The sequence below is a fragment of the Peromyscus leucopus genome, chromosome 16_21 (genome assembly GCF_004664715.2).
Source record: "Peromyscus leucopus breed LL Stock chromosome 16_21, UCI_PerLeu_2.1, whole genome shotgun sequence".
Lineage (NCBI taxonomy): Eukaryota > Metazoa > Chordata > Mammalia > Rodentia > Cricetidae > Peromyscus > Peromyscus leucopus.
The window spans coordinates 36,425,452-36,441,191 of record NC_051084.1 but is presented as its reverse complement, the minus strand read 5'-3'; the positions used below and the strand labels follow the sequence as shown (position 1 = coordinate 36,441,191).

The window sequence follows — 15,740 nt, the reverse complement described above, 5'->3', positions numbered from 1 at the left end:
GGACAAGGAAATGGCACCTAGGCCATCACTGCACAGCTGGGCACAGGAGCGTAACTTCCCTCTCTAGAGACAGCTTCACTTGGCCTCTGCTGCTCAGGGCTGCCCCGCGGGGAGGGATGTTGGTGTGGGGGCTGCGGATGCCTTTCAGAGGCCCTGCCCAGCTCGTGCCTTCAGCTGCTTGTGCCGGCAGCGAGGGTTCAGCTGCCTCCTCGGGGCAGCCAGACATGTCACAGTATGTCCTACGGCCACGCTGATGTGCCCCTGCTGTTTCCAGCCAGCCTCAATCCCTGCCTTCTTTCCTCTCTAGTATTGTGTAAGTGCCAGGAGGAGGCCACCGTGTCAGCAAGCTGAGAGGGAAACTGAGGCAAGATGTCAGGCCGGAGCGGGAAGAAGAAAATGTCCAAGCTGTCCCGGTCAGCCAGGGCCGGTGTCATCTTTCCAGTAGGTCGGTTGATGCGTTACCTGAAAAAAGGGACGTTCAAGTACCGGATCAGTGTCGGCGCACCCGTCTACATGGCCGCCGTCATTGAATACCTGGCAGGTAACTCCAGCGTGTAGGGGACCTCACACCCAGGTCCCCACCCTCGGGGGGGGGGGGGAGGTCTTCGCATGTGAGAAGGATGTTATGGATCCCTCAGTGCCTGGCTCAAAGATATAGCAGGTGATGACGGAGCTTTTCCTGGCCAGCTTGGCCAAGGTCGGCTTCTAGAGGCTTTGGGGAAGGGCTTTGGAAAGTTGGTCCACCTAGGACAGAGAGCCCACATTTAAGCTACCCTTCTGCACCTGCCAAGCAAAGGGTGACTTCCCTTAGCAAACGCTGTATATGGCTAGCTAAGCTCCCAGAGAGAAAGTGCAAAGAGGATTCTGGGAAAGGGAGAGAGGGCTCCTCACTCTGAAACAGATTGCTCATGGAATCCCTGGGGCGGAGGGAGTTATAGGGGTTTTATTTGTTTTGTTTGTGTGTGTGTTTGTTTGATTTGTTTGGGTATGTTTAAAGTAGAAGGATGGGGGGGTTCAGTTGGTAAATACTTGCCATACATCCATGAGAACCTGCATTTGATCCCCAGCACCCATGTAAGAACTGGGCACAGTGCCACACACTTGAAATCCTGGCACTGGAGAAGTGTAAACAGGTGTACCCTTGGGGCTTGCTAGCTCGCCAGCCTCGCCAGTCAGTAAGTTCCAGGTCCCAGTGAGAGAACCTGTCTCAAGAATGAGGTGGATAGCCCTTGAAGAACGACATCTTGAGATTGACCCTTGGCCCTGCACACATGCACACACACACACACATACACGCACGCATGCACGCACACTCAAGAACACAATCTCAGATCATCACGTTTGTTTGGAGAGCATGGTACCTACTGAGCCGTGTCCCCAGCCCCAAGAAGAGAGGCTTTGGTTTTGAACCAGGATCTCTATTGCCCAGGCTGGCCTTGGAACTCACCGTTTTACCAAGCTGGCTTCACACTCCATTCAATCCTCCTGCCTCAGCCTCTTCAGTGCGGGGATCACAGGTGTGCACCGCCCTACCCATTGGTGAGATGTTTGGTGCACTTCTTACTTAATTCCACTTGACTTTCAGTCCTTGTGTAGTAAACCGAAACAAAACTTAACAATGGTGCGGGTGCTTTTTAAGAAATACATATGTAGCCGGGTACGGCGCCTTTAATCCCAGCGCTTGGGAGGCAGAAGCAGTGGGATCTCGAGTTAGACCCTGGTCTACAGAGCAGTCCCAGGACAGCCAGCGCTACTCAGAGAAACCTTGTCTTGAAAGCAAACAAAGGAAATCTATGCAAGTCAAACATACAAAAGTGTAGATAACAAAGTGGGATCAGTCCCTCTAACAGTGTCACAGTTTGTCACCACCACCACCCACACACACATACACCAAGATTAAGTGCCGTGAGGATTCTGCCCAGTTGAAGAAAAGCAGCCTCCTGGAAACTATAACCTCAGTACTCTAAGCATTCAAGAGGCAGAGGCAGATGGATTTCTATGAGTTTGGGGCTAGCCTGGTCTACATACCGAGGGCCAGGCCAGCCAGAGCTACATATAATTTTTAAGAACAGGGAAAGCTGAGCATCAGCCTGAAGCCACATACCAGATACTCTATCTAATACAGCATTAATTTCAAAATATCTGTCCTGACCGGTGTGTTCATACTTGTTATACTACGGTGGCCCAACCTTTAATTCAGCAAACGAGGCCATGGGTCTGAGGAGACGGCTTAGTAAATAAAGTGTTTGCTATGCAGGCTCGAGGATCTGAGTTAGCATCCAAACACCCACGCAGAAGCCGTGCATGGCTTGCAACCCCAACACTGGGAGAGAGGGAGACAGGCAGATGCCCAAGGCTCACTGGTGAGCCAGTCTAGCCCAAAAAGCAAGGTCTCATTTAAGTGAGAAACTCTCAGAAAGTATGGTGTTAAAAACAAAATAGGGGATGACCCCTGATGTCAACGTCTGCCTCCACACAGGCACGTGTGCACCGTGCACATGGGCAAACACACACACACACACACACACACACACACACACACACACACTATGGTCACTGTGTCAGTGAACTGTTAGTGAACTTGCTAGACATTGCCAAGTATTCCAGGAAAGGCATGAGAAGAATTTGCAGTTCATTAGTGCCTTCCATTCTGGAAATTCCATATAAATATTTAACTCTGATGTTTGTTTTATTCTGTTTTTGTTAATCACCTCTGCCTGGCTCATTCTGTATACTTAGGCCAGATTTTTGGATGATGGCAACTTTATGGGCTCTTCTGTTTGAAGTGAGATGGATTGTGAGGACACGTGCGGAATCCCCTGTTCGTGGCAGGCCTGGGTATTTATGCCGTTGTACCAGCGGACTCCTTCAAAACACAGACTTGTCTACGGACATTTGTGCAAACACACGCGCCCTCCGCTTCCGTCCTCAGTGAAATATGTTGGCCCACTGCCTGCAGCTTTCTAGTAAATACTTTCTCATTAAAACTCACTCCTTTAGTTTTTCATTTTCTTGTTTGTTTGTCTGAGTCCCACTGTGTAGCCCAGGCTGGCCAGGAACTTGGGCTCCTTCTCCTTCAGCCCCCCACGTGCTGGGATTTGTAAACAGGCACACCAAACGTATTCACACTTTTTTTAAAAAAAAAGTTTTGGTTTTTACTTTTATTTATGGATGTGTCTATGTGAGTGTATCCCACATTTGAGTGTATCCCACATTTGAGTGTATCCCACATGGAGACCAGAAGCGGGTGCTAGGTGGAGTAACAGGAGATTATGAGCCTGGGATTCTGGGAACTGAACCCGGGTCCTCTGGAAAAGCAGCCAGTGCTCTTAACCACTGAGCCATCTCGCCAGACGCTTGGTCACACTTTTTAAAACAACTGTTCCACAACTGAAGAGAAAGTAAAATGAATTTTAATTAAAAATAAAGCAAATCTTTACAAAAACACTAACACTATAACAATAAAAGTGAAAAAGAAAAAAAAGTAGCAAATGAGACAGAAAGTCAGGCATGATGACTCACACCTTTGAACCCAGCACCCAGAAGGCAGAGGCAGGCAGATCTCTGTGAGTTCAAGGCCAACCTGGTCTACAGAGTGAGTTCCAGGACACCATGCTACATAGTGAAACCTTGACTCAGACAAACAAACAAAACAAAAATCCAGAAAAAGAGGGCCAGTGAGATGGCTTATTGGTAAAGGCATTTGCCTTGCCCCCTGGCAACCTGAGTTTAATCCCCAGAATCCATCTTTACAACCGACCCCACAGAGTTGTCCTCGGACCTCCACGTGTGCGCTGTGGCACACTCGCCCCCACCCACCCACCCACACCAACAAATTTTTAGAGAAATAAAAAGTTGCTAGAGATGGCCCAGTGGTTAAGAACACTGGCTGCTCTTGCAGAAGACCTAGGTTTGATTCCCAGCATCCACATGGTGGCTCACAGCTGTCTGTAGCTCCAGTTCCAGAGAATCCAAAACCCTCTTCTGAACTCTACAGTCTCCAGGTACATCCATGGTGCACACACATACACACAGGCAAAACACTTAAAGACATAAAGTATACAAATTTAAGAGAAATAAGAAATGACAGAGAAATAAATGGTATAAGATACCAGATACATCCAGCCCGGGGCCTTTAGGCCACATACACCTCTAGATAACTATGGATACAGCCCCCAAACAAAAACCACCAATTTTAGGGGGGCAGGATGGCTCAGCAGGTAAAGACACATGCTGCACAAGTCTGACATCATGAGTCTGATTCCCAGAACCCTCATAAAGGGGGAAGGAGCAAGCCAACTCCACAAAGTTGTTCTTGGTCCTCCACCCGTGTGCAAATGCACCCATGCATGTGCACACACACACCAACAATAATGTGAGTTGATTGTCTATTAAGCTCTCCTTGTAATTTCAGCGGAAATCCTCGAGTTGGCTGGGAATGCCGCAAGGGACAATAAGAAGGCCCGGATAGCCCCCAGACACATCCTGCTGGCCGTTGCCAACGATGAGGAGCTCAACCAGGTAAGTCTGCACCCTAGGCTCAGCTGTGGGGGCGGGGAGGGGGGACGGGGGAGAGCGGTTTGCCAGGCATGCTCCTGGATGGATGCAGCCAGGCATCCGTCATTCCTGTGATAGTTCCCAGTCCCACTTACACATGCACACGCACGCACGCACGCACGCACGCACGCACGCACGCACGTGCATGCGCACGTGTGTGCACACACACCAGTACGAGGTAGAGAAGAACAAATCTTGATAGCTTTGCATTCAGAGTCAAGATGAAACCCCCTCTTGAACAGACTCTGCCCTGCCATCAAGACCTTGTCTCGGCACTAAATAGAAGTCATTGCATGCACATACTACTCCTGGCAATTTCTGGACTCAAACCCTGTGGGTGATTTACTGGGCTCTGAGTAGGAGATTCCCTATTTATGCATTAGAACTGACTGACGCCACGGTCAAGTGAACACCTTCCTCCCCGACCATAGGCAAGCTGGGGGGTAAATAGTCTGAGAATTTTTATTTATATTTATGTTCTGGGCTCGCTCTACTCAAATTAAAGAATCTTTAAAGTCTCCACCCATTCCCAGAGTGACCGTTTTCCAAAAAAGGAAAAAAAAGTAATAAAAATTGACCGCTAAAAAAAATGAGAAACAAAGGCATGCGAATACAAATCCACAAGCTCTTGTATCAGAGTCAATGGTGCTGTAATAACTGCACGTGTTTCTAGACTCTCAAGTGGTCGGTGCTGCTCTGGTCACATACGGGTGGCTAGTGGTTCGTGGATAAGCTGTGGGTTCAGACCACCCTCTGGTCTAAAAGATGCAGAATATATGATCACGGGTTGATTATTCAAAATGTACCCATTGGGAGCCGCATGGTCAAACATAGGTTCCTGATGGGACACGGGTTTGAGTGTGCAAGTCGCTGGATCTCCTTCTCGTGTTAACCTTTGCCCCAGGTTTGACCAGCTAAGCTTCCCACCTGTGAAGCCCTCTGCTCTCTGTTGATGTCCGAAATCCCAGAGCCCTGGGCGTCGTCCCAGCCTCCACTTCTCTGACCCTTTGATTTTTGCCTTGTTTTGCCTTCTATGCAAGACCACAGACCAGCCGATCCCCCCTGAGAAATGCTTTGCCAGCGTAGGACGGAAGAGCGAGTGACTGCATGTTAGCAGTTCTGTTAGAGTTAAGCGGAAGTGAGCAGTTCTGTTAGAGATAAGCGGAAGCCGGACTCCGGCCCGCTTGTTTGGCCAGTGCCGAGACCTGTGTTAGCCTGCACAGACCTGACCGGCTCTTGTCATTTCTCCCTCAGCTGCTGAAGGGAGTGACCATCGCCAGTGGGGGTGTCCTGCCGAGAATTCACCCTGAACTGCTGGCCAAAAAGCGAGGGACCAAAGGGAAGTCAGAAACGATCCTCTCCCCAGCCCCAGAGAAAAGAGGGAGGAAGGCCGCCTCGGGCAAGAAGGGGGGCAAGAAATCCAAGGCCACCAAGCCACGGACGTCCAAGAAGGTGAGTCCTGGAGCATCTTAGGAGCCAGGTGTCACCGCCACCATAGGCACGCTGCTTCTCCATGGAAGTCGGACCCCCAAGGGATGAGATTAGGAGGTGGAGGCTTTGAGCAGGGGTGACGTCGTGGGGACACATCCTTCACATGCAGGATTAGCGTCCGTCTTGGTTTCCTTGCCCACTGCTGGGATAAAATATCCCGACGAAAGCAGCTTTAGGGCGAAGGAGTTTGCTTTGGCTGACAGTTCAAGGTATAATCCATTATGGGGGGGGGGGAGAGGTGGCAGGAGTTGGGAGCTGGGTGTGGTGGCGCCCGCCTTTAATTTCAGCACTGGAGAGGCTGAGGCAGGTGGATGTCTGTGAGTTTGAGGCCAGCCTGGTCTACAGAGGGAGTTCCAGGACAGTCAAGGCTACACAGAGAAACTCTGTCTTGAAAAACCAAAAAAAAAAGTGGCAGGAATTTGTAGCCACTGGTCCACATCCACAGACAGGAAACTGACCATAAATGAATACTCAGGTCCCTTCCTCCATGTAATGCTGTCCGGGATCCTTGCCAGGGAATGGTGCTGCCCACCATGGGCAGTACTAATGAAATCAAAATAATCCCTCGCAGACATACAGAGTCCCGGTGTGTCCCAGGTGACTCTAGACCCTGTCAAGGTGATTGTCCCAACCTTCACAAAAGCCTTCTAGTGAGGCCCGAAACAGCTTCTCATTCCATGGGGGCCCAGTAACACAGTGTCACCTGTGAGGAAGTGAGCCCTTACCAACACAGAATCTCCTAGAAAACCTTCGTCTGGCTCTTCCGGGGCCCTCTTTGTTTACAATTTCTGTGTTTACAATTTCTGTGTTTACAAGCCACACATCTGTGTCATTTGTCCTAGCAGCCCGAACAGGCTGAGATGCCCTTGCAGTGAGAGGGAAGTCGATGTTTGCAGAGAACAGGAGGCGCTACACCTTTGCACTGGGATGAAGTGATAACATGGTGTGTGGGGCTGGGTGTGGCGGCATAGACTTCTCGTCCTGGTACTGGGAAGCTGGGGCAGGAGAATTAAAATTTGAAGCCAGCCTGAGCTATATAGTAAGTCTCAGTCCAGAGGTTAAAAAGGAACCAAGAGGATATGTATGCAGAAAAATAAAGAACCTTTGAGGTGCAGCTGGAGAGAGATGGGTCAGTGGTTAAGAACACTGGCTGCGCTCCCAGAGGACCCAGGTTCAATTTCCGCCACCCATATGGTAGCTGACAACCATCTGTAACTCCAGTTTCAGGAGATCCCATGCCATCTTCTGGCCTCTGAATGCACCAGGAGTTGTACACAGTACACATACACATATGTAGGCAAACACCTAAACCCCTAAAATAATAGAATAAAATACATTTATTTATTTATTTATTTTTATTTTTATTTATTTTTTTTTTTTTTTGGTTTTTCGAGACAGGGTTTCTCTGTGTAGCTTTGCACCTTTCCTGGGACTCACTTGGTAGCCCAGACTGGCCTCGAACTCACAGAGATCCGCCTGGCTCTGCCTCCCGAGTGCTGGGATTAAAGGCGTGCGCCACCACCGCCTGGCTGAATAAAATACATTTTAAAGAACCTTGGGTTCTAGAGTTCACATTTTCATGTTTCCAGACTCCAGAATGGTGATTTTCAGATCCTTTTTATTTATTTATTTATTTATTTATTTATTTATTTATTTATTTATTTATTTTCAGATCCTTTTTTTAAGCAGAGCTGGGCAGGTACTCCCCTGCTGAGCCACCCTCCCAGCCCTCAGAGACCTCGTGTGTGTGTGTGTGTGTGTGTGTGTGTGTGTGTTTTCGAGACAGGGTTTCTATGTGTAACAGCCCTAGCTGTCCTGGAACTCACTTTGTAGACGAGGCTGGCCTCGAACTCACAGAGACCCACCTGCCTCTTCCTCCTGAGTGCTGGGACTAAAGGTGAGCGCCACCACCACCCGGCTCCCTCAGATCCCTCTTACTGCCTGCATTAGTCTGCTTTTATTGCTGTAACAAAACAGTTGAAATATTCAACTTCTGGGGAAGAGAGGTTCATTATGGCTCATGGTTTCATAGGTATCAAGTTCATATTCACTTGGCCTTGTTGCTCTGGACCTAGATCAAGATATAACATCTTGGCGGTGGTGTATGGAAGAATAGAATTGCTTACTGCATAACAGCTAGGAAGTAGCAAAAAAAAAAAAAAGGAGAAACCAGGGCCCCAGCATCTTTTTTAAGGGCACCCATTGGATGACCTGACTCCCTTCCACTATGCCCCACCTCCTGAAGTTTCCACCACCTCCCAGTGGTGCCACAGTCTGCCAATCAAACCTTTGACATAAGACCTTCAGCGAACATTTAAGGGCTGAACCATAACACTGTCCCCACCAAAGTCAGGAACAACATCCACTCTGCAAAGTTCAGGTTGGGTGTTTAAGCCACCTTCAGGGTCTCACAGACAGTGCCCTGAATTTGGTCAGTAGATTCCAGGTGACTTGTGCAGCTTGCTAAGCTAAGTGGCTTAGCTCCACAATGCCTTAGCCACTTGGGGACAAGTATTTTCATGTGCAGCCTAGTACAGCAAGCACCATTCACACGAGGCTATTGCAGCTTGAATTAAAATTAAACTGGGGATATAGCTTAGTAGTGAAGCATGCACCCAACTTGCAAGAGGCCCTGGGTTTTCTTCCAAGTATTGCAAAAAACCAATCAACCAACCAAACAAACAAACAAAAAACCCACCACCACAACAACAATAACTCCAAATAAAACGTTTGGCCCCTCAAATGCACTAGCCACATTTCCTGTACTCAGCAGCCCTGAGCAGCAGAGATACCAAGTGTTTCCATCCAGGGTAGTTCTGTTGAAGAACAGGAGTGTTGCTTTGGAGCCTGTAAGATTTCCACTCTGCAGATCTCCATGATAACAAAAGATCATACAAGACTTCATGTCACTGCCACATGGCCCCAGGACAATCCTGGGGAGGAGGGAAGCCCAGCATGAATACAGCTTCTTGACCCCACCATGTGGCTTAGAATTCAGTGGTTCTCAACCTTCCTGATGCTGCCACCCTTAGTACAGTTCCTCATGTTGGGGCGACCCCCCAGCCATAAAATTATTTCATTGTCTCCTCCATAACTGTAATTTTGCCATTGTTATAAATCATAATGTAAATATCTGATATGCAGGATATCTACTCTTTGACCCAAATGGGTCACGACCCATGGGTTGAGAATCACTTTCTTAGATGCTTGTCATGAACTGCAGGCATAAAAAGATTAATATAAGTAGCCAAAAATAACATCTCTATGTCCAGATTTGGATGAAGACTATAGGGGCCTGTGAGCTCCTGTAATAATCATTATGATACTGTAAGGTTTTTGTTTTATTTATTTTGTTTTTCTTTTTGTTTGTTTAACAGTATCTTATGTTGCCCAGGTTGGCCTCACTTGTCTATATAGCTGAGGATGACTTTGAACTTCTGATCCTGTTCTGTCCACCTCCTGAGTGCTTGGATACTATCATGCCTTGTTATTGAGGGCTGGGGATTGAACCCCAGGCTTCCTACCTGTGAGGCAGGCACTCTACCAACTGAGCTGCATCACCTCCCCATATTGTGGTACCCTTTTGTTGGTGGAATAGTCTGTCCCACCAGTCAGCTCCCAAATAACCACACAAAGACTTATTATTAATTATAAATGCCTGGCCGATAGCTTAGGCTTGTTACTAACTAGCTCTTACAACTTAAATTAACCCATTTTTATCTATCTACACATTGCCACATGACTAGTGGTATTTACCTGTCCTCTTGTACGTCTTGTTCCCTCTCCATCTCCCTGGCAACTCTGCCCTTCTTCTTCCCAGAGTTCTCTCTGTCTGGCTCTCCTGCCTATACTTCCTCCTGCCTGGCTATGGGCCTTTTAGCTCTTTCTTTATTAAACCAATGAAAGCAACACATTTTCACAGTGTACATAAAGATTATTCCACAGCACCCTTCTCTTTCCCTTTTATTGCTCTCTTGTTTCCCTCCATCAAGAAACAACGAAGTATTGCTGCCATGAGGACCAGTCTTCAGCAGCTCAGAGATTGAAGGGGATCCATAGAGTTGGTGAACTCATCACTCAACTTGCCTTTTCTATCTGACGGCAAAAGAGGACAAAACCTAACTCTCTGGGGCCGGTGAAAAATGGAAAAATACACACACACACACACACACACACACACACACACACACACACACACCTCCAGCATGTCAGGATCTCACCTAGGGTGCTGAGGCATGGCAAGCCTTCAGGAGGTCAGAGAAACTGAAGAGGAGATGCATAACAGGACAGACAGACACACACACAAGGACTTCTCTGAGGGCCAAAGCTTAGTTCTTCATTTTATTCTTACTGTTACTAGTTCTACTGTATTTCTTCTCTGTTCTGTTTTTTCTACCCTGATGTTTCCCTTCTGTCTTTCTTGATGTCTTCCTTCTAACTATTTTTTTCCCTTACAGCTTATATACCCCAGCAAAAAATTTCAAGCAGTATAAAAATTACAGCGTGGTTACATTCTATTTTTCATGTGAATGATTACAATGAATACAAGTAAAAAAAAAAAAAACAGCATGTTTTCCATATCCATACATGATTAAAGATTTTACATATTATAGATGAAAAACAAATTGTCCCAAGAACCCACATACATTTGTGTCCAAGCAACTTGTTATAGATTAACAGAGTGTAAGCAAGCAAGGTATTTTTCTCAGCCAGTTCTCTCTCTGGCAGGCTGCATTTTGTGGTTACAAAGAAAAAATCAGTCACATTATTATTTATCTCAAAAAGTAATCTTATAAGAAATCTTAAAAGAATCACAAACCTAAACTTTCATATATGAAAAACATCAGTCAACTCTACTTTAAATCCTCAGGGTGCATACCCACTCATCAGCAAATTTTTTATAGCAGGAAGCTGAGGGCATAAATGGGTACAAGGAATTAATCATCACCATTGATCACCAGCCCATCCTAGCAAAAAATATTTGTCAACCAGCAATAGCCAGGCTGCCATTTTTTTGTTCCCTGACCTCAGTGAGTCCCTTTTTCAACTATTAAAAGTGTGTCTTTATAAGCTTTAAATTCTTCCCCAAGATTTTCTGCTTCAAAGCCATTAACAAAAACATTTTTTTTTCCGAGATGGGGTTTCTCTGTGTAGCTTTGCGCCTTTCATGGATCTCGCTCTGTAGACCAGGCTGGCCTCGAACTCATAAAGATCTGCCTGCCTTTGCCTCCTGAGTGCTGGGATTAAAGGCGTGCGCCACCACTGCCCAGCACATTAACAAAAGCATCTTAACCTAACCTTATTGACAATTTTACGTCTCAATTCTTTCTTAAGGGTGGTGGTTGAACCATTAATCTGCTCCAGCAGCAGTGCTTTGAAAATGTCAATCACTATTACTGTTAAGTGCCAGTAACAGTGCCCAGTGAGGGGCTGGAAACCCCCTGAGAGTTTTCATACAACCCATGGATTATGAGGGATGTGGTGACCACGAAGGCAACAATCAGAGCTCTGCTCAATAACAGCATGAGGTCCTCTCCAAGGCTCATTCCGCCGTGGCTTTGCCAACAGCCCAGCCATGTTCCATGAGTTCCAATGCTACCTGTTGATCCCCTGGCCATGGCCCCCAACACAGAAGAGCTTGGGATGTGGCTCACAAGCACTTGATTAGCTGATGTGAGGCCCTGAGTTCAATCCGTAGACAACCCTCTCCTCCCCACAGCAAAGACAAGAAACAGCAGAGGGGCTAGTGGAGGAGGTGAGCAAAGTACAATGAGATACCTGTGTGAATGTTATAATGAAACCTTTTATTTTGTGTGTGCGCCAGTGAAAAGATGGGAGAGGTCGGGAGGGAGGGAAGGAGGGAGGGAGGGAGGGGAAGGGAGCAGAGAGGGACCAGGAGTGTAGTTGAGCAGCAACGTATACATGATGCCCACAATAACTGCAAAACAAATCATCCAGAATTTACCACCTGACCACTTCCCTCCATACCCAAGCTGGTGGCTGCCGTGGAAGGACCATCCTGCGGTCACGGAGGAAGGCTGTCCAGACTCTTTCTCATCTTCCCCTCCCGTTTTCACCCACAGTCCAAACCAAAGGACAGCGATAAAGAAGGGACATCACATTCCACCTCAGAAGACGGGCCGGGGGACGGTTTCACCATCCTGTCTTCCAAGAGCCTCGTTCTGGGGCAGAAGGTAATAAACTCCGGACGGGGCTGCGGTGAGCCCGTCTACATACACCCCTGTTCACAAGCCACCATGCCTCCTCCGTCTCTTCCTCCCTTCCATTCTGCTCTTGAATTATCCTCTTTTTTTTTCCCCCTTGGTTTTTCGAGACAGGGTTTCTCTGTGTAGCTTTGTGCCTTTCCTGGAACTCACTCTGTAACCCAGGCTGGCCTCAAACTCACAGAGATCTGCCTGGCTCTGCTTCCCGAGTGCTGGGATTAAAGGCGTGCGCCACCACCGCCCGGCGAATTATCCATTTTTAAAGGGACCGGTGACATACGCATTCCTAGAGCAAACTAGGTCTTTGATGCTAAGAATGGCTTGTGCTGGTCAATCTAAGGTCAGCCTAGAGAATCTGGTCAGTCGGTGGCATTCCTGGTTCTGCTGGGAAATCCCCAAGCCCCAATTATGTCTGTACCCACCAAGAAAAATCCATTGCTAACTCCCAGCCAGGATCGAAGAGGCCTAGCTTCCAAGATTAAATGTCATTTAACAGAGGGAGAGAATAGCAATATATGTTTCTTGAATGTGCCGGGTGCTAGAAATGAATTATTTGTCAATAATTCAGTCTGCCTGCCTTCCTGAGCTGCAGAAAAAATAAAATAAAATAAAATAAAAACCTAACAGGATGGATTCCAGCAACATCTCAGCATCCTGCCAGACATGCAAATAATTCATCTCTGTGCGCGGCAAATTCACTGAGCAGACAATTTATCTATCAAGTCAACCGGGGCTGAAATAAGACACACAGGGAAATAGCCAGTGAGTCAGAGAGCCGGATCTTTGGTTCCTGCCTGTTCTCAGCCTGCCGAACAAGTACATCTCCATCCAAACAGCTGGGGCTCACTAGGTCTCTAGGGAGCAGAAGTGTAGCAGGTTCCTTATTCATTTCTGATGCAAAGAAAACTGAGCTGCAAAGAGGTGGGATGTATGCCCCCTCCAGGGCCATGAACATTCTCCCAAACATATCTTAGAGGATCAGCAAGTTCCCACTCACGTTAGGAAAACAGTGGGAGATGCTCTTCATCCTACTCTGCCAAAAAAAAAACCACACCAGACAACCCCAGGAATGTAGTACTCGAGCTGAGGATGTAGCTCAGGGGCAGCGTGCTCACCTGGCACACAGAAGGCACAGAAGAAGGATTGGGGAGGAGGCAGTTGTCACAGGTAGGGCAGGGTGGGGACCCAGAGTCTACTCCTTCTCCATGGCAGGACTGCTGACCTCCCCAGATGTTCTGGACTATCTTGGGTGAGAAGAGAGCAAGCCTCGGGCTGCTCTCTACACAGAGCTGCTGAGAGGATGTGTCTGTGGAGACCAAGGCCACCAGGGTCAGGAATGAAAGAAAGGAAGGAAGGGAGGAGGGAGGGAGGGAGGGAGGGAGGGAGGGAGGGAGGAGGGAGGGAGAGAGAGAGAGAGAGAGAGAGAGAGAGAGAGAGAGAGAGAGAGAGAGAGAAAGAGAGAAAGAAAGAAAGAAAGAGGAAGGGAGAGCCCATTTCTGGTCCTGGCAGCTAAGGCTGGCTGTTCGCGCTCTCTGACCTCAAGAGCCCCTGAACTTGGAGCCTGCTCAAAAGCAAACACCTGGAAGCCTGGCGTGGCGACCCAGGCCTATAATGCCAGCATTAGGAGGTGGAGGCAGAAGGAGCTGAAGGCAATCGTCGGCTACCTAAGTGAACTCAAGCCCAGCCTAAGCTACCTGGGGCCCTATCTCAAAACCAAACAAATACCTGGGAATTTGAGCCCCCGTGCTGACAGTCAGTCTGAATAGTCGAGACAAATAATGCCGACGGTTACATTAAAATGGTCTTCAGTGGGAGTTGGCCTTGCCCCTGTTCACCGTCTTTTCTTCCTAACGCAGCTATCCCTGACCCAAAGTGACATCAGCCATATTGGCTCCATGAGGGTGGAGGGCATCGTCCACCCAACCACAGCCGAAATCGACCTCAAGGAAGAGATAGGTAAGGCCTGGCTGGGGTTTGGAGAGGTGTCATGGCGTAGCCCACTGTCCAGACAAGTTCTCATGGACTCAGTCATCCTCTGCCTGAGGTCCCATGTGGAAATGTCTCTCTGTGGGATAAAATGGTCTCACTGGAGAGGAACAGACTTTGCTTTGATTCTACACAAATTTTGTGAAGTTTTTCTTAGAATGCGATATAGAGACAGACCGTTTATGTACAACTCGACAATACTGTCTCAAAGTGACCGAGCTCAGCAGGCTCAAGGACTTGCCTCGTATACACAAAGCCTGGACTCACTCCTCAGCACGCCATAGGCTGGGTGTCCTGTACCTCGTGTGTAATAGTGGCATTCAGAAGGTGGAGGCAGATGCATCAGAAATTTAAGATTGTCCTTGACCATGTAGGGAGTTTGAGGCTAGCCTAAGCTACATGAGACCTTGTCTCAAAGCAAAGAGTGAACACTGCTTTGAGACAAGGTCTCACATACAACCAGCACACTGGTGAGCGGACCCTCACCTGAAACCCTTCCAGCCCCACCCCTTATTATGATTTCCTCTAGAGGAAAGCGGTCATCTAATGGCACTTTCCTCTAAGGGGGCTTGTTTTGCATTTCATTTAAATAGCCCCATATGCTCTTCGGGCCTGGCTCCTTTAGCCCAACTGAGTGTCTGCAAAACCCTCCCCAAGCTACTGAGTGTGTTTGTTTATTTTCTTGGCTGTGTGGTATTTCACTGCATAAATACACCACCTTGTGGGTTCCCTTCTGTAGCTGATGGCGGCACCCGGGTCATTTTGATATGAGGCCAGCCTGAGCGCCGCCGCTATGAACGTGGTCGCACGAGCCCTGGGTTCCACTGCGCATGCGTTTTAAGCTCACACGTCAAGAATGCTGTTGGTGAAAAGGAAAGGGACGGAGATATGGGAACTCGGGGGTACACCACTGTAATTTCTGCACTGAGGGAGCAGACAGGAGGGTTATAAGCTGTATGTGGAGATCCTATTTCAGTACTCTCCCCTCCCTGCCCTCCAAAAAAGATAAAGGGCATGTAGAAAGCAATCTATAAGGCTGCATTATTGTGCCTACGCCGTGAGTGCAGAAGGAAGCTGTAAGCAGTGAGGTTAAAGGCGGGAGAAAAAATAGCAAAGACAATGGCCACTCTCTGGTCCATTTGCTGCCATGTGGTCCATTTTCACAATACGGAGCTGTTCTAAACCCTCCATTGAAGGGCAAATGGAGCAAAGAAAAGGCCTGGACCCCGGGACCCAGGGCTGGCCCTGGGGTGAGTGGTTTGAAGCCATTGCCAGCCGCTCATCCCTGGGTGGTGGCCCCAGACTGCTGGACTCAGCATGTCTCAGGCACCAGAGGCCACTTGCTGTGCCGGAAAGCAGGTGGGGTGGCACTCAGCGATAACAGAACTACAAAAACAGTCTTGTGTCTTGCCATGTGACAGACCCCGACATTGCCTCCTCCGGGAGGCCAGGGGGAAGGCTCTCCCCACCGTGGAAAGGCGC

The 15,740-nt window shown here is 48.2% G+C and overlaps 1 protein-coding gene across 2 annotated transcripts in view; it reads left to right on the top strand.

Annotated features, from left to right (window-relative positions):
* LOC114704754 (core histone macro-H2A.2) overlaps nt 1-15,740 on the top strand; it is a 50,090-nt gene that overhangs the window by 20,694 nt on the left and 13,656 nt on the right. For both annotated transcript variants that reach the window (XM_028886179.2, XM_028886178.2), the window contains exons 2-6: nt 308-541; nt 4,415-4,521; nt 5,812-6,009; nt 12,132-12,242; nt 14,129-14,228. In XM_028886179.2, the coding sequence (XP_028742012.1) occupies nt 370-541; nt 4,415-4,521; nt 5,812-6,009; nt 12,132-12,242; nt 14,129-14,228 (688 nt within the window). In that variant the 5' untranslated portion in view covers nt 308-369. The remainder of the gene's footprint in view (nt 1-307; nt 542-4,414; nt 4,522-5,811; nt 6,010-12,131; nt 12,243-14,128; nt 14,229-15,740) is intronic.